This window comes from Molossus molossus, unplaced genomic scaffold, assembly GCF_014108415.1.
Source record: "Molossus molossus isolate mMolMol1 unplaced genomic scaffold, mMolMol1.p scaffold_m16_p_1, whole genome shotgun sequence".
NCBI classification, from domain to species: Eukaryota; Metazoa; Chordata; class Mammalia; order Chiroptera; family Molossidae; genus Molossus; species Molossus molossus.
This window is the reverse complement of record NW_023425344.1, coordinates 83,661,570-83,680,193: the sequence shown is the minus strand read 5'-3', so window position 1 is coordinate 83,680,193 and position 18,624 is coordinate 83,661,570. Positions and strand designations below refer to the sequence as shown.

The following is an 18,624-nucleotide window of genomic DNA, read 5'->3' as shown; positions in this document are numbered from 1 at the left end:
AGGGGGGGGTCAATGGGGGAAAAATGTGGAACATCTGTAATACATTCCACATCCAACAATAAAGATTTTTTAAAAAAAATACTGAATATCAACTGTAATTAGAAAATTAAAAATAAAATTTTAAAAAAGATCATAGGAGACTATAAAACAATTTTGTCAGTAGCAACAACAAAAACCAGGAAGAAAGAAATAAAAAATGGGGTTTAAATTATGATTTCTCTTAGTACTCATGGGATTAAAAAGCAACGTTCTCGGAGCACTGTGTGAAGTACAGGCAGAGAGGGAGTTTCCGAAGCTGGAGGAACAAGTTGGGAGAGCAGAGGCTGTTCCCGGACCCCAGGACTTTGATCTGCCCAGAAGCAAAACCAAGGACACAGCTCCTCCCTCTCCAGGAAACGAAACCAGCTCCTCCCTCTCCAGGAAAGGAAACGAAGAGCCGTGCAGACGCAGCAGCAGAAGACAGGCTAACAGTCTCCTGCAGACAGCTCCGCGGCCAGTGGCTCTCCTGTCCCTACCAGAGCGTCAAGATGCAGCTGAGAGACACCCAGGCCAGGTTTCTGGACAAGTTCATCGAAGAGAACCTCCTGCCGGACACGCCTTTCCGCCTTCAGGTCAGACAAGCCATCCACCACATCTGCGGTTTCCTGAAGGAGGAGTGTTTCCAGGGTGCCCCCCACCGGGTTCGGGTGTCCAAGGTGGTGAAGGGCGGCTCCTCGGGCAAAGGCACGACCCTCAGAGGCCGGTCTGATGCTGACCTCGTCGTCTTCCTCAGCCCACTCACAAGTTTCCAGGAGCAGTTTGATCGCCGAGGAGAGTTCATCCAGGAAATTAAGAAACAGCTACAAGCCTTTCAAAGAGAGACAGGGGAGAATTTTGAGATCCGGGATTCTGGATGGCAGAACCCCCGCGTGCTCAGCTTCGTGTTCAGCTCCCCCATGCTCAACGACAGCGTGGAGTTCGATGTGTTGCCAGCCTTCGATGTCCTGGGTCAGTTGACAGGACCCCCTGACCCCAAAATCTACGTCCAGCTCATTGACGAGTGCACACGCCTGGGGAAAGAGGGCGAGTTCTCCCCCTGCTTCACCGAGCTGCAGCGAGACTTCCTGAAGCAGCGCCCCACCAAGCTCAAGAGCCTCATCCGCCTGGTCAAGCACTGGTACCAAGTGTGTAAGGAGAAGCTGGGGAAGCCCCTGCCCCCGCAGTATGCCCTGGAGCTGCTGACAGTCTATGCTTGGGAGCGTGGAAGCAACAGAAGTGAGTTCAGCACAGCTCAGGGCTTTCGGACTGTCTTGGAATTAGTCATGAACTACCGGATGCTTTGCATCTACTGGTCAAAGTATTATAATTTTGAAAATCCTGTTATTGGCGCATACCTGAGGAAGCAGCTCCAGAAACCCAGGCCTGTGATTCTGGATCCAGCTGACCCTACAGGAAACGTTGCTGGTGGACACCCACAGAGTTGGCCGCGGCTGGCACAAGAGGCTCTCGCCTGGTTGAGTTACCCATGCTTCAAGAATTGGGATGGGTCTCCAGTGGGCTCCTGGAACATATAGCTCTATGAAGAAAGACAAGATAACTTGATGACCTGTGATTGCAGGACATATGATTATGGACAGTACCCTGAATACCCTCAGACCCACAAAAACACCCAAGCAGAAGAGACCTGGTCATGCAGCATCCTCTGAACACCAGTGCATCTTAGGTGACACAGCTCCAGTGTCACCTGAGTCAGCCTCCTCCTTTGCAGGGGGCGAACGTTGATTCCGAGAGGATGGAGGACGGCTCCGAGCCAGCCGTGAGTAGGATAGGCGGAGAACCAAAATCCAGGTCTCCTGACCCAGCCCTTCTCCCTGTTCTGTGCTTCTCTGCTTTCATAGATAGCATTTTCCCGCAGCCCCGCCCACCCCCCTCTTCTCAGACCACAAAAGAAATATAGACAAAAGAGGGAAACCCCAGCCTTGACTTTCTTCTGTGTACCTGGAGGGAGGGTTTTGGTCCAATTTATCATCGCTTGCAATAAAAATAATAGCAAAAAAAGAATAAATTGTCAAGTGTCCACCTTGAGAAAAACAATACATGTTTCAAGAAGAGAGAAGAGAATTTTCCTCTCTCTGAAGAAACAGTGAATTCGAGGGAGTCTGCAGGAAGAGGCCAGGGATCAGAGAACCTAGATTCTTCTGTCCTCTCCATTGTTACTCTCCATGTCCCTGTGCAGTTCACCTGGGCTCTCCAAGGCCCTACCTTCCTCATGTGTAAGATGGGGATAAGGGCATTTATTCAGCCTATCTCCCAGGCTTATGTTGGAGCTCGTGGAAACGCATTTTGTAAAGGGAAAAGTATTATTCAAATGTAATATGTTTACAATTTTGTTTTGTTAATCCTCACAGAGGATATTTTTTCATTGATTTTTTACATAGAGTGGAAGAGAGGGAGGGAGGGAGGGAGGGAGGGAGGGAGGGAGAGAGAGAGAGAGAGAGAGAGAGAGAGAGAGAGATCAATACATCTGATTGGTTGCCTCCTGTTGGGGTCAGGGATCAAACCTGCAACCTAGGTATGTGTCCTTTACCAGGAATTGTACCCCAACCCTTCCATCTGCAGGCTGATGCTCTCTAACTGCTGAGCCAAACTGGCCAGGGCTGTTTACAGTTTTTATAGAAGTCATCACTATTCTGAAAAACTATCAAGCCAAAATGTGTATCTATCACCTTGTTTCTTAAGAAGAAATTGACACAAAATAATTACTTTTACAATTCATATATACATGAATCTGTTATGCAACATAAACATGAGCAGTGTTAAGACTGCATACTACACACTTGCTACTGATTAATTGAAAGCAACCATTCCTATCACTTCACACCTGTCAGAGTGGCCACCATCAACAAATCATCAAACAAGTGCTGGAGAGGGTGTGGAGAAAAGGGGACTCTAGTACACTGCTGGTGGGAATGTACACTGGTGCAGCCACTATGGAAAATGCTATGGTGTTACCTCAAAAAGTTAAAAATTGAACTGCCATTTGACCCAGTGATCCCACTTCTATAAATATACCCTAAGAAGCCTGAAACACCAATCAGAAAGAATATATGTACCCCTATGTTCTGAACAGCACTATTTACAATAGCTAAGATCTGGAAACAGCCCAAGTGTCCATCAGTAGATGAGTGGATGAAAAAGCTGTTGTACATGTACACAATGGAATACTATGCAGCTGTAAGAAAGAAAGATCTCTTATCCTTTGAGATGGCATGGAGGGACCTGTAGAGTATTGTGGTAAGCGAAACAAGCCAAGCAGAGAAAGACAAATATCACATGATCTCACTTATTTGTGGAATATAATAAACTAAACAAACTGATGAACAAAATTGACCCACAGATATAGAGGTGGGGTACAGACTGACTAATCTCAGAAGACGGGGTATGTGGGGGGGAGATAAACCACAGAACTTATATGCATGTACGCATAACCAGTGGACATAGACAACAAAGCTGGGGATGGGGCAGTGTGGGTGGGGAGGAGGATGTCAATGGGGAGAAAAGGAGAAACATCTGTAACAAAAACAAATTAATAAAATTAATTTTAAAAAATAAAATAAAATCAATCATTCCTAGAAAAAAGGAGGGACATCTATAATACTTTCAACAATAAAGACAAATATAAACATAATAACAAATAATAAAAGCAATCATTTGTGCTAAATTGAACATTTTATCCAAGATTCTCTTAGATTTCTCTTTGTTTTACATACCACCCTTCCCCTAACCCAGTTTTACCAACTTAAAAACCCTCTTTTAACAATCATCTCAATTCTCTTTTGATAAAATCTGGCAGTTTTAGCTTGCCAATAGCCATCTACACCTAGATGACAGAGATTAACTTGATTTCAAATCCACTTGTTCCTTGCAACTTTCTCCTGGACTTCAAAGCAGCTTTGTGGTTTGTCTTGCAGAAAATCAGTGGTTGGGAAATGAAAAGCAGCTCTTATTTACCTCCTGCCTACTGAAGGTCATTCTCAGTAGCATCTGTGTGAGAGCCACAGCCATTTTGCTTGGCAGAGGGGAGAAGTAAATTGATTACATAGTCAAAAGTCACAATAAGGAGAGAGTGATGCCCATTTTAAATAGATAGGATCACATCACATGTAAATATATTAATAAGAATAAGTAGAGTATTGGAGTATTGGTGTTTGGAGTATAATATTAGAGTATTACTGATTGTGAGCCTGATTTTTTTTTTTTTTTTTTTTTGAAAAGCTGTGTCTAGACTTATTATGGTGGACAAACTTTATAGGTAGTTTATCACATTCTCTGATAGGTGCCTGAAAAGTTATTTGAACTTAGTAGGCTTTAAGGATTATGACTAATAAAGGGCATTAATAAATTAGTGTGGGTGGGTATCTATTTCCACAGAGATAAGTACTGCAGTGATGGTCAGGGATGCTGGCATTGCTCACTCAGGTTTTGGATCAGTCTCTTTACAAAGGGTGATGACACCTGAAACACCAATGAGAAAGAATATATGCACCTCTATGTTCATAGCAGTTATATTTACAATAGCTATGATCTGGAAACAACTCAAGTGCCCATCCACAGATGAGTGGATAAAAAAGCTCTGGTACATTTATACAATGGACCAATATGCAACTGTAAGAAAGATCTCTTACCCTTTGAGACAACACAGAGGGACCTGGAGAGGATTATGCTGAGTGAAACAAGCCAATCAGAGAAAGACAAATACCACATGATCTCACTTATTTACAGAACATCATGAACAAAATAAGCTGTGGACCAAAACAGATCCAGAGTCATGGAAGTAGGGAACAGATTAATAAACCACAGAGGGATGGGGGCTGGGAGGGGTGGGAAAGAGATAAACCAAAGAACTTATATGCATATATGCACAACCAATGGACACAGACATTAGGCTGGGGAAAGCAGGAGGGAGTGGGGAGGAGGAACACAGTGGGAAATAAAGAACATGTGTAATACTTTCAACAATAAAAGAGGAGGTGATGACACAGTCTAACCCTGCCCTATCATATGCATTGCTTAGCTCTCAATACTCTTTATATTCCAAGGCCATCTTTTGAACCAGTTTTGGAAAAGAGACCTAAAAACAAATACATTCCCCAATGCCATCAAGTCAAAACTATGCTTTCCATAGTTTATGGCTGTGCTTCAAAGTTAAGACTTTGTTCTTCCTCTGTGATGTAGCCCGTGGGTTATGTCAGGTAGTAAAGTTTTCATAGGATTTTGGGGGGGTATTAAAAATCCCTGTTTGCTTGGCTGATGTGGCTCAGTGGATTGAGTGTCATCCCTGGACTGGGAGGTCCCAGATCTATTCTTGGTCAGGGCACATGCCTGTGCTACAGAACTCAGTCCCAGTGGAGAGGGTGCAGGAGGCAGCCAATCAATGTATCTTGTTCACATCGATGTTTCTATCTCTCCCTTCCTCTCTCTCTAAAAAATCAATAAAAACATTTTTTAAAAATCCCTGCCAATCACAACTCCTCTCCACTAAGCTCCCAAATGAAATTTATACACTAGGGATTCCAAAATGGTGGTGGATTGAATGGAAGCTACACAGACCATCTCCCAGGGCTAAACTGGAATCACAATGAAAATAAAGACAAATCGTTGGGGAAAAGCAACAGAAAAGAAGCTTGTGAGGACTATATAACCAGGGACACTGAATTCATCCTAGTAGGATTGTGGAGGTGCAAGAGGGAGGCTGGGAATCCATGGACAGCAGTGGTCTTAGCTGTGAGCAGTGCCCTCAGGGTTATAATCCCAAGGCGGCTCCACAGCTCAGAGGGCAGGACAGAGCACTAAATTAGCTACAACCACTCATCTTGGGTTCTGGGAGAGGGAGGTCAGACTGGAATTCAACTCTGTGGGGACACTTGGGATTTGGAGGGCGCTTAGAGCTTTTGCTGAGTTGTGGTCACACAGGACAATCACCATCTTACTCCTTCCCAGGGCTCTGGGGAGAGGCAGCGACCCCTCCCTTGGAGATTCAAACCCACCCAGGTACGCCAAAGAAATGCAAATTGAGGCCCATTAACAACCAGCATCTTCCAAACCCTTGGGAAATCCTCTTACACTGAACATGTGAGGGAGTTTTTCATTCAACTGAGAACCCAAGGCTCTTCAAGTAACCATGACAAATAGCCTCCAGGCAAAAAGCTAGAGGATACCTAAACTACTCCTGGGCTTGCAAATCTACCCAGGAAAGTAAGACTTGACAGTGGTGTTTAACATGGGTCCTCTCACGCTCATTCAAACCCAGTAGAGGGAGTCACAAACAGCAGAACACCAACACCCGCAGGGAACATTTGGCAGGTTCCAAAACCCACTGAGATAACCAAAATGGTGAAACAAGAAACAAATCTCAAATGATAGAACAAGAGACATCTACAAAAGATGAGATCAATGAAATACAGTTAAGTAACTTATCAGAGGTAGAATCCAGAGTCATGATCTTGAGGAAGCTCAACAGCATGAGTAAGGACATCAGCACCATGAGTAAAGATATAGAAGCATTGAAAATCAACCAATTGAAATGAAAAACCACCAAGAATAAATGAAAAATGACATAGCAGAAATAAAGAACACATTGAAGGACTAAACAGCAGAGTAGAGGAAGCTGAGGACCAGGTCAATGTATTAGAAGACAGGATAGAAAAAAATCAACCAATCAAAAAACCAAAAGGAAAAAACAATTAAGAAACAGGAAGACAGCTTAAGAGAAATGTGGGACAACTGGAAACATAATAATATTAGCATCATAGGAGTCCCCAAAGAAAAAGAAAATGAGCAAGGGTCAGGACATATATTTGAAGAAATAGTGACAGAAAACTTTTCTAACTGGATGAAGGAAGGAGGATTCAAGTTCAAGAAACACAGAGAGCCCCAAGTAAGAAGAACCCAAACAGGCACACACAACACACATAGTAATTAAAATGCCAAAAATTAAAGACAAAGAGAGAATCCTAAAAGCAGCAAGAGATAAGCAACAGGTTACCTACAATGGAACCCCCATAAGGCTCTCAGCTTACTTCTCAACAGAAACACTACAGGCTAGTGGGGAGTGGCATAAAGCAATCAAGGTGATGAAAAACAAGGATCTGAATCCAAGGCTACTCTATCCAGCCAGGCTATCATTCAAAATAGAAGGTCAAATGAAGAGCTTCCCAGATCAAAAAATAAAATAAAATAAAAGGCTAAAGGAATACATTAGCACCAAACCAGCACTGCAAGAAATGTTTTTTAAAAAACTGTTGTAATTAGTAGAAGAAATAGAAAGAAAAATATAACCACACTAAACAAAATGGCAATAAATAAGTACATATCAATAATCACCTTAAATGTAAATAGATTAAATGTTCCAATACAAAGACACAGAGTAGCTGACTGGATAAGAAAGCATGACTCATATATGTTGTTTACAAGAGACCCACATCACATCAAAAGACTCACATAGGTTGAAAATGAAGGGATGGAACAAAATCTTCCAAGCAAACGGAAAGCGAAAATAAGCTGGGGTAACAATACTCATATCTAATAAAATAGATTTCAAAATGAAGACCATAACTGGAGACAAAGAAGGCCACTACATAATATTGAAAGGATCTATCCAATAGCAAGATATAACCTTGGTAAACATATATGCACCCAATATAGGAGCACCAAAATATATTTAAAATCTTCTGGAGGACTTCAAAGGAGAAATCAACAGCAATACAATCATAGCAGGGGACTTCAACACCCCACTGACATCACTGGATAGATCCTCTAGACAAAAAATTAACAAAGAAACACAGACTCTAAATGAAGTGCTAGATCAAATGGATTTAATAGATATCTACAGAGAATTACACCCTAAAACTACAGAATTCACATTCTTCTCAAGTGCACATGGGACATTCTCAAAGATAGACCACATGTTAGGAGACAAACTAAGTCTCTACAAGTTCAAGAAGATTGAAATCATATCAAGCATCTTCTCAGTTCACAATAGCATGCAACTAGAAATCAACTGCAATGAGAACATGCAAAGACATTTGAAAACATGGAGGCTAAATACCATGTTATTGAACAATGAATGGGTTGCCGAGGAGATCAAGGAAGAGATTAAAAACCTTTTGGAAACCAATGAAAATGAACACACAACAACAAAAAATCTATGGGATACAGTGAAAACAGTACTGAGAGGGAAGTTCATAGCACTACAGGCCTACATCAAGAAACAAGAAAAATTTCTAGTAGAGTATCTAACCTCACAACTTAAAGAACTGGAAAGCAAACAAAAAGAAAACCCCAGAGCAAGTAAAAGGAAGGAAATAGTAAAGATCAGAGCAAAAATAAATGACATAGAGACCAAAAAACAATTCAAAGGATCAATGAAACAAAGAGCTAGTTTTTTGAAAAGATAAACAAGATTGATGGATCTTTAGCTAGACTCACCAAGAAACAAAAAGAGAGCACCCAAATACACAAAATCAGAAATGAAAGAGGAGAGGTAACAACTGACACCACAGAAATACAAAGGATTGTTAACAGGTACTGTGGACAACTATATGGCAACAAATTCCACAATTTTTGCAAAATGGACAAATTTCTAGAAACACATAGTCTCCCCAAACTGGACCGGGAAGAGATAGAAAACATGAACAGACCAATAACAACTAAGGAAATTGAAGAGGTAATCAAGACTCTCCCAGGAAACAAAAGCCCAGGCCTGGAACACTTCATGGGGGAGTTTTACTGAGCATTCAAAGAAGAACTAACACCCATTCTCCTCAAATTATTTCAAAAAATTCAAGAAGAAGGAAGACTTCCAAACTTGTTTTATGAGGCCAGTATAATTCTAATTCCAAAACCAGAAAACGACACTACAAAAAAAAAAAAGAAAACTATAGGCCAATAACCCTGATGAATATAGATGCTAAAATCCTGAACAAAATACTAGCAAATTGAATCCAGAAATACATCATAAAAATTATTCACCATGACCAAGTGGGATTCATCCCAGGGATGCAAGGATAGTACAATATTTACAAATCAATAAATATGATACACCGCATAAACAAAATAAAAGATAAAAACCACATGATCATATCAATAGACACTGAAAAAGCATTTGGCAAATCCAGCACCCATGTCTGATAAAAATGCTCAGCAATGTGGAAATAGAGGGATCATATCTCAACATAATAAAGGCCATATATGAAAGACCTACAGCCAACATCATACTCAATGGGCAAAAACTAAAAGCATTTCCCTTAAGAACAGAAACAAGACAGGGATGCCCACTTTCACCACTCTTATTATAGTACTGGAAGTCTTAGCCACAGGAATCAGAAACGAAGAAAAAATAAAACGGATCCAAATTGGAAAGGAGGAAGTGAAACTGTCATTATTCGCAGATGACATGATATTATACATAGAAAACCCTAAAGACTCCATCAGAAATCTACTAGACTTAATAAATGAATTTGGCAAAGTAGCAGGATACAAAATTAATGTCAAGATATCTATGGCATTCTTATATATCAATGATGAACTCAAAAAAAGAAAAACTGAAAAAAAATCCCATCCACCATGGTGGCAAAAAAATTAAGATACCTAGTGATAAACTTAACCAAAGAAGTAAAGGACCTATTTTCAGAAAACTACAGGACATTGAAAAAAGAAATAGAGGAAGATATAAAAAAGTGGAAGCACATACTTTGTTCATGGATTGGAAGAATTAATGTAATTAAAATGTCCATACTACCCAAAGCAATATATAGATTCAATGCAATCCCCATCAAAATACCAACGACATACTTCACAGAGCTAGAACAAATACTTCAGAAGTTCATATGGAACCAAAAAATACCCCGAATAGCCACAGCAATCATTAAAAAGGACAAAGTAGGTGGGATCACAATACCGGGTATCAGGTTATACTACAAAGGTACTGTAATCAAAACAGCCTGGTACTGGCACAAGAACAGGCATATAGACCAGTGGAACAGCACAGAGAACCCAGAAATGGACCCAAGACATTATGCTCAATTAATATTTGACAAAGGTGGCACGAGCAAAGACAGTGGAGTAAAGACAGCCTCTTTAATAAATGGTGTTGGGAAAATTGGACAGGTATATGCAAAAATATGAAACTAGACCATCAACTTACACCATACACAAGAATAAACTCAAAATGGATAAAAAATTTAAATGTGACTCGTGAATCATAAAAATCCTAGAAGAAAATGTAAGCAACAAAATTTGGGACATCTTATGCAGCAGAATTTGTACTGATACATCACCTAAGGCAACAAAAACAAAGGAAAAAATGACCACATGGGAGTATATGAAACTAAAAAACTTCTGCACAGCAAAAAAACAACCATTAAAATGGAGAGGAAACCCACTGTATGGGAGAGCATAATTGCCAATGATACATCAGATAAGGGGTTAATTTCCAATACATATAGAGTGCTCATACAACTCAACAAAAGGAAGACAAAGAACACAATTAAAATATGAGCAGAGGAACTAAATAGACACCTCTCTAAACAGGACATACAAATGGCTAAGAGACATATGAAGAAATGCTCAAGATCACTAATCATCAGAGAGATGCAAATTAAGACAACAATGACCTCAACCTGTCAGAATGGGCGCCATCAACAAATCATCTAGCAACAAGTATTGGTGAGGGTGTGAAGAAAAGGGGACTCTAATACACTGCTGGTGGGAATGCAGACTGGTGCAGCCACTATAAAAAACACTATGGTGTTACCTCAAAAAATTAAAGATTGAATTTCCATTTGATCCCACTTCTAGGAATATACCCTAAGAAGCCTGAAACACCAATCAGAAAGAATATATGTACCCCTATGTTCATAGCAGTGCTATTTACAATAGCTAAGATCTAGAACAGCCCAAGTGTCCATCAGCAGACGAATGGGTAAAAAAGCTTTGGTACGTATACACAATGGAGTACTATGCACCTGCAAGAAAGAAAGATCTCTTATCCTTTGAGAAAACATGGAGGGACCTGGAGAGTATTATGCTAAGTGAAACAAGCCAAGCAGAGAAAGACAAATATCATAAGATCTCACTTATTTTGTGAAATATAATAAACATAGAAGTCTGAGGAACAGGGTAGACCCAGAGACTTGGAAGTAGGGTACAGAATGACAACCCTCAGAAGAGGGAGTCGGGGAGGGAAGAGATAAACCACAGAACTTATATGCATGTACGCATAACCGATGAACATGGACAACAAAGCTGGGGATGAGGAGGGTGTCAATGGGGAAAAAAGGAGAAACATCTGTAACAAAAATAAATTAATAAAAAAATGAAAATTAAAAAATCATTAAAAAAAAGAAAGAAAGAAATTTACACACCAGGGATAAGAGCATGTCCAAAACAAGTACCCACTCATGGCTGGGCCAGTGATCACTACTCCCCAGTTCAGAGCTTTTGTCAACCCGAATTATAACCCAGAGTTTAGGATCAAGGCTGGTGGCAGAATCTAAATCTTGGATTCCCATTTTCTAGTTATCACATGGTATGGGAACTAAAACAAAAGACCAGTTAGCTCAAGTATGCATATGAAAAGATAAGAGCAACAACAATATAAAAGATGGCCAGGTAACTAAAGGGGCCTTATTTAAGCTAACCTCTTAAAACACAGTAATCCTGCTGTTTTAGTCAGGGTTCTCCAGCGGAATAGAACAAATACACATATGTGTACACATATATTATATACATACATGTATATATATGTATGTATATAATATATGATGTATTGTAAGGAATTGGCTCACACACTTACAATTACAAAGTACAGAAGCTGGCAGTTCCCAAGATCTGCAGGGTGAGGTGGCAAGAGTCCCAGTAGAACTGATGTTGCAATTGTACTCTGAGGGCCAGCAACTTTAAACCCCCAAAAGAGCTGATGTCTGTCTCAGTTCAAGCTCAAAGACAAGAACAGGCTGATGGCCCATTTCTGAAAGGCATCAAGAAGGACCACCTCTCTGGCTGCACGCTCAGCCCTTTTGTTCTAATGAGGCCTTCAGCTGACTGCCTGGCCCGCCCTCACTGGGGAGGGCAATCTGCCTTACTCCGTCTACCAGTTCAAATATTAGTTCATCCGGAAACACCCTCACAGACACACCCAGGATAATGTGTGACCAAATATCTGGGTCCTCTGTGGCCCAGTCAAGTTGACACATAAAATTAACCAGCACAACACCACACAATAGTAAGTATGGCCCAAAAACAATGTTCAGAACCAGAGCAATCAGATTAGCATGTCCTCCTTTCACGGAGTGGATGAAGAAAGGAGAACAAGCAAAATGTGAGAAGGGTTCCTCTTCCCTAATCCTATGGCTCTTTCCCCTCTCTAGATTCCTTTGAGGGTAAGATGACTGGCATTTCCATTTCACTGTTCCTCACAGAAACTAGCGCACTGTCATACACAGTGGGCTTCCATGAGTGCTTATGGAATGAATGAAGATAATCACTGTGCACAACATTAAAAGTGTCAATCAACAACGACTGGTTAAGTACCAGGTATGTGTCTGCACCTGGAATGTGCAGTGGATGATGAAAAAGAGATTGTGCATGGTCCCTGTTATACGGTTGGCATGTGGAGAAGAATTTTAAAAGGGAACAGTAACATACCTGCAGCACAGGCTACAAATGTTCTGTGCTCTGCAAAGGCTGGGCCTGGTAGTCCCCTGTGAGCCAGGGCACTCCCTAACAAGACCACTTCTTTTGCTTGGACTTACACACTTTGCCACTTACTGAGTCTGTGACTTTAGACAAATTGTTCTGCCTCCTTCAACCTCAGTTTCCTTATCTGTTTTTTGTTTTGTTTTGTTTTTCTTTATTAATTTTTAGAGAGAGAAGGGAGAGGGAGAGAGAGAGAGAAACATTGATGAGAGAGAACATCGATTGGCCGCCTCCTGCATGCCCCCCACTGGGGATTTGGCCCACAACCTGGGCAGGTGCCCTGATCGGGAATCAAACTGCCAACCTCCTGGTACAGGGGTTGTTGCTCAACCACTGAGCCATACCAGCCGGGCAGATTCCTTATCTGTTAAACAGGATTAATCAATGCCTGCTTTGCAGGTTGGGTATGAGGAGTAAAGATGAAATGGTCATAAGACATACAGTACTTAGCACAAAGTACACATAAAAATACAGGTAGCTGTTTTTATACTTTTTAAATTATTTTTTACTCAAGGATATTTTTTCTACTTATTATCAGATAGAGTGAGAGGGAGGGAGAGAGAGAGAGACAGAGAGAAACATTGATGTGATAGAGCCACATCTACAGGTTGCCAACCGAATGACCCCACCAGGGCTGGGGACACACCACAACCAAGGTATGTGCCCTTGACCGGAATTGAACCTACAACTCATTGGTCTGCAGGCCGATGCTCTAATTTCTGAGCCAAACTGGCCAGGGCTGTTTTTATACTTTTTATTAACCTACCAGAGGAGAGCTTTTCACCTTATTATTAATGGTTCACCCTTGAAAGCACTGTAAATCTCACAGTCTCCTTGCTTGAGGTCTTTTTCCACCCATTAGGTGGGAATTAACTAGCCAAGGCAGAAAAAGTGCTAAGGCTTGCAGTGGGCATGATGAAGGGCCAGAGAGGAAGGAAACAGGGCCCTTCCTCTTAGAAGCTTACCCTAACCTGCGTCCACGGGTAGGGCTGGGAGTGTTACACAGCCATGAGCTGGGCGCTGTGGAATTCATTGCAATTCTTGCTGATCTTTGGGAAATGCCACCTGTTTGCCCGCCATCCTGACAGCCGAGACACATTTGCCTGCTGAAAGAAAGACACGGCAGTGGCCAGCTGCTGCTACCCCACTGAACTTTTACAGAAACTCTTTTCATGACTGTGACGTGCTGTGCATTTCTGCCTCCGTCAGCTGCTCCACCAGCTGTGACATCTATGACAAAAGACCTTGAGCACGTCACTGAATCTCTAATTTGCAATAAGTTGAGTTCCATTTGGAAGGTTAGTTTGTCTTCTCCCAAGACATTTTCAGCAGAAATGTTCGACATGGTTTAGGTTCCCGGGCCCTGGCCCATGGCCCATTTAATACAGAATGAGACTATGGGTGGACCTTGTTTTATTGCACTTCACAGATGTTGCGTTTTTACAAATTAAAGACAAGACCCCCTACCCCACCCCCACCCCCAGCCAAAAGATTACAACTTGCTTTATTGCAATACTTTGTTATGGTGGTCTGGAGCCAAACCCTCAATATCTCCAAGGTACACCTGTAGTTCCACACTGCCATCCATCAGTAACTTCACCAGTAAACCAAGGACAAAAAAATGTGCCATCCCCAAATATAATGATTTCTGTCATCAGAGGGTGAAGGCCACACAATGGTCGTTCTTTAGCATTTAAGGGACCTCCACCCCTAGAATGGTATTAGTTGACAATTCATACATAAGGAATGTGCAGAGTTGAAGCTCCTAAGTTAAATCCTAAATTGCCAAAATTCAAGCAAGTAGTGCCTGATTTAAAAATAAAAGCAGGGGGGAGGAAATCCATATTTTCTCCTTTTCTATGATGGTAATGGAGGGGCTAGCTTGAACCTAAATTGGGCCCTCTGCTAAGATCCACACACATCCAAGCATGCCCGCCCTATTGGTGGGCCAGAGCCACCTATAAGCGAATTGTTGGGACAGGGGTCCTGGGACAGCATAGTACTGAATTAGAACAGGGCTCTCAAAAAGTGGTCCCCAGATCAGCAGCATCAGCATCACCTGGAACTCATTAAAATGTAGACACTTGAGTCCCACTCCAGATGGACTAAATCAGATTTAGTAAAATGGTCTGTGTTCAAACAAAGGCTTCAGGTGACTGTAAGTGCTAAATTTGGAGAAGCACTGGTCTAGAGTGTTGGCCTCTGAATTTTTGTCCGTACTGCATGAAAAGAGGGGGCTCCAGGCGAAAGATGAAGGAAGGGACAGAATGGGGGGGCAGGGGACAGGGTCCTCTGCCCAGTGAGAGCCCCAGAAGTACAGTACCTCCTCAGCACCCTACTGATCTGGCCACTGGAAGAAGGCAACCTCCTGGCATGAACATCTGGACTGTCGAGACCACCGGAGCTGTTCAGAGGTGAGGAGAGGCACAGCCACTCTATGGTGGCTTCTGGGTTCTCAGCAAGGGAACCCCGAACAGAAGGGCATAAAGCACTGTTTCTGAGGTCATGTGGACCCCTCTGGGGAATATCCAAAAGGGAGTGAGAGTTGGATGGAGCGGGTGTCTCCAGGCCTTGCAGCTTCGGGGAAAAGGCTGTGATTTTTAGACTATTACCATTAACCCAACCCTGTTAAACTGGTGAGGCCTGGGGAAGCTTGCGTTACAAGCGGAATGGAAATTCATCCTTAGCAGAGGGTTTATGTTTTCATGTCTCTCTGATGATTCTGTGGTATAAACACTAAGCAGAGAAGAATCTTGGCCTGGATTTAAAAGCGCAGAGGGGCCATCCTTCCCCTTGCAGTCCGCCCCCAGCACACACACACACACACACACACACACACACACACAGGCACACACAGGGTTCTGGATGGCACATTGTGCTGGGTGATTACAGGGGGCTTGTCAGGGCATCAGTCAGATCCACAGCCTCTCCTGACAATTACCCATCAACTTCAGCCCCAGTAAAAATAAATGAGTCATTGAAAGGTTTCTGGAAGCTTCAGTCCCAGCAGTGCTTCCAGCGATACAGTGGTTTGGCAATCTGGGGTTTCCTGGGCTTTCACAAAAAGGGTATCACATTTCTGACCACTTCTCCTGTGGTTTGACTTATTCCTCCTCCTTTGAAGGTCCTAACTTTTAAAATGTTGGCCTCTCCCTCTTTTTTCCTACTTGTTTACCCTCTTGTAACTTCAAGGCAGTGAAGCCCACAAGTGGTGGAAGTTGTTAATTGCACCCTTCAGTTTCACTGAGGGGAAGAACCGGGATGGCTTTGGCTGGGGCTGCGGAAGCCCACAGCCTGCACCTCGGCAGGGCCTCGGCTGGGCAGGAGCCCACATCCACATCCGTTCCCTAATGGAGCTGCCTCCTTCAAAGGGGGCCAGCTTCACAGGAATATTGTTCCTTTTCAAGCTACTGAATTTCTGGGAATTTCAGTTCTTCTGAACTGACGCTCACCCCAGACACCCTGAGCTTGGAAGCGGAATCTCCAGGCATCAGGCAGCACTGGCTGCTAGTGAGCGTATCACCAGGCACAGGCCGCAGAGATCAGGCCCACAGCAAGAGGCAAAGACACTGAGAGCCTTGCCAGTGGCCCCTGCCCCTATTTCGTGTCCCGTGTGGCTTTGTGCCCCTGGGTCCTGTGATACGAACCTCATCTTGCCTATCTTTCCTTACCGACTTTCAAATAGACTCCTACACCAGGTAGCAGGAAACTCGAAACACGAATCTTTTCCAATAGCGGGATCCGTTTCGAGCCCTGTCTCCAAGCGGGTCAGCCCCAAGGACCTGCCTCGTTCCAGACAGCCCTTTCCAACTGCCCACCTTCAGAGACCAAAAAATCTCCTTCCTGTCATCTGCCCTCCAGTCTTCAGAGCGGGGAGCATAGCTCCGGGGCAGTGAAGTGGGTCCGCGGGACAGGGAGGTGAGCCACGACGGCGCACACCCCACCGCGAGCGCGCGAGGCCGAGAGGCCGTGTCCGGCCGCCTTCGCCCGGGTGTCCGGCTCCGCGAGCCCAGGTCCCGGGCGACGCTGGCAACGCCCCGCTCTCCCGGCTCCTGCCTGTCAGGACAGACTGCTTCAGTTCTGCCGTGGAAACAAATGTCTCAGCTGGGATCAGGTGTCTCCTGTCCAGGCCAGATGGTAGGTCACAATGGCTTCTTTGGTGTTCTGGAAAGGCGAGGCGCCCGGCACACTCACAGTGTCCCTTTGCGGGGGACACAGCTCCATCGTCCCCGGCCCCCTTCCTTCCTCCCCTTGTACTCGGCGATAAACCCAACAGTATCATCCGTTTCACCTTGAATGCGCCCCCTTATCCTCCCATATCCATGTCGCTGACATTTGATTCTGAGGTGTTATGATAGAGGATAAACAACTTTTCCTTTTATAGAGGACCGAAGAAGAAAGGAGACTAAGAATAAGCAGGCTCATTGTTGACTGAGAGGCAGCCTGTTCCCCGGGTACTTCTCCTCCCTCACGGAGGGCCCGGCCAGGCTGGCAGAGCGCAGGGAAAATAAGTCTCAGGTGCTGCCCCTAAATTGAAAGGCTTTCTAGCCTGGTATCAATAGTAGTAATGTTAATTAATGGGCTAGGTTCCCTTTCCATGTTTCTCTTCCTAATCAACCTTAATCATATTTTACTCATTCATGATCTCATGTAACCGAGTGATGAAATATACAACAGCCCCTTTGTTTTCAGACTAATAGTGGAAATAGTTATCAAGTAATGGATATGTCCAGGTATGGCTTCCCTCACCCCATGTGGGGGAAACCGGTCTGGTCTGTCCCTGGGACAGAAATCTTGACTGCATAAATAAAGAAATGTGCCCTGAGCCCAGAAGATTCTATGATTCCTACCCTGTAAACGACCTGTTTGCATGGGAGGCCTTGTCAGGTCAGAGGAAGGACCTGGGCTCCAGCATTAACCAGACCGGTTTCAGTCCCCAGCTCTACACTCATTGACGCTGTGACTTTGGGCAGGTCACCGGACCCCTTTGAAAGTCAGTTTGCTCATCCATAAAATAGAGGCAGTAATCCCATCTTGTGAGGATTTAATAATCTAATTTAGGCTAAATTTCAGATACTCTCCACCAATCATTGTAATTCCTAGACCATAATTCTGTACTCTGTACTCTTCTCTATTTTATTCATTTGTATTGATTTTAGAGAGAGGAAAGAGAGGGAGAGAGAGAAACATCAATATGAGAAACATTGATTGGTTGCCTCTTGTACACTCCCCACTTGGGTACCAAACTCACAGCCTGGTTCTGTGCCCTGACCAGGAATCAAACCTGAGACCTTTCAGTGTATGGGATGATTCTCCAACAAACTGAGCCACCCAGCCAGGCAGCTGTCAATTTATATTTTAAATTCTCTGATTGTTTATTTTATAGTTGACACATTTAAATTTGGGTACAAATAAGTAAGGTCCATAAATTACATTTGGTTGATATGTTCTAAAGTCTCTCCTAATAGACCTTTCTTTTTCTTTTCTTACAATTGATTTGTTGAGGAGACTGAGTTGTTTGGTCAGTAGCTTCCCACATCCTGGATAGCCTTCCCACGGTGTTGTTTAATGTGTTTCTGTGTTCTCCTTATTTCCTGCAAACGATTAACTTATACGGGGCTTGAAAGAAATGAAGCATGTAACTCCTAAAATAATTTCCTCTAATTAAGAGTTTGTAGAGAAAGTGAGGGCAAAGGTGTATTCTCTCAGGTGGTAGCAGAAGGCGGAGGGGCTGCTGCAGCCCGTGGGGAGCAATGCCCTTGGCCCTGTGCTGGGTGCAGCTCAGCTGAGCGTGCACCTGGGGAAGAGCCGCCATCTGCAGGATGGCAGAGGAGATCCAACCTTAGGAAAAGATTTGAAAACTTGGGACATTCTCCTGCTGTCCCAGGG

General features: G+C 43.3%; 1 protein-coding gene across 1 annotated transcript; it reads left to right on the top strand.

Moving 5' to 3' along the window:
* Positions 1-406: 406 nt before the first annotated feature.
* LOC118635736 (2'-5'-oligoadenylate synthase 1-like) lies at positions 407-1,951 on the top strand. Its single transcript, XM_036270610.1, has one exon. It carries the CDS (start codon positions 528-530, stop codon positions 1,551-1,553), a length of 1,026 nt encoding a protein of 341 aa, XP_036126503.1. The 5' UTR covers positions 407-527; the 3' UTR covers positions 1,554-1,951.
* The last annotated feature ends 16,673 nt before the right edge of the window (positions 1,952-18,624 follow it).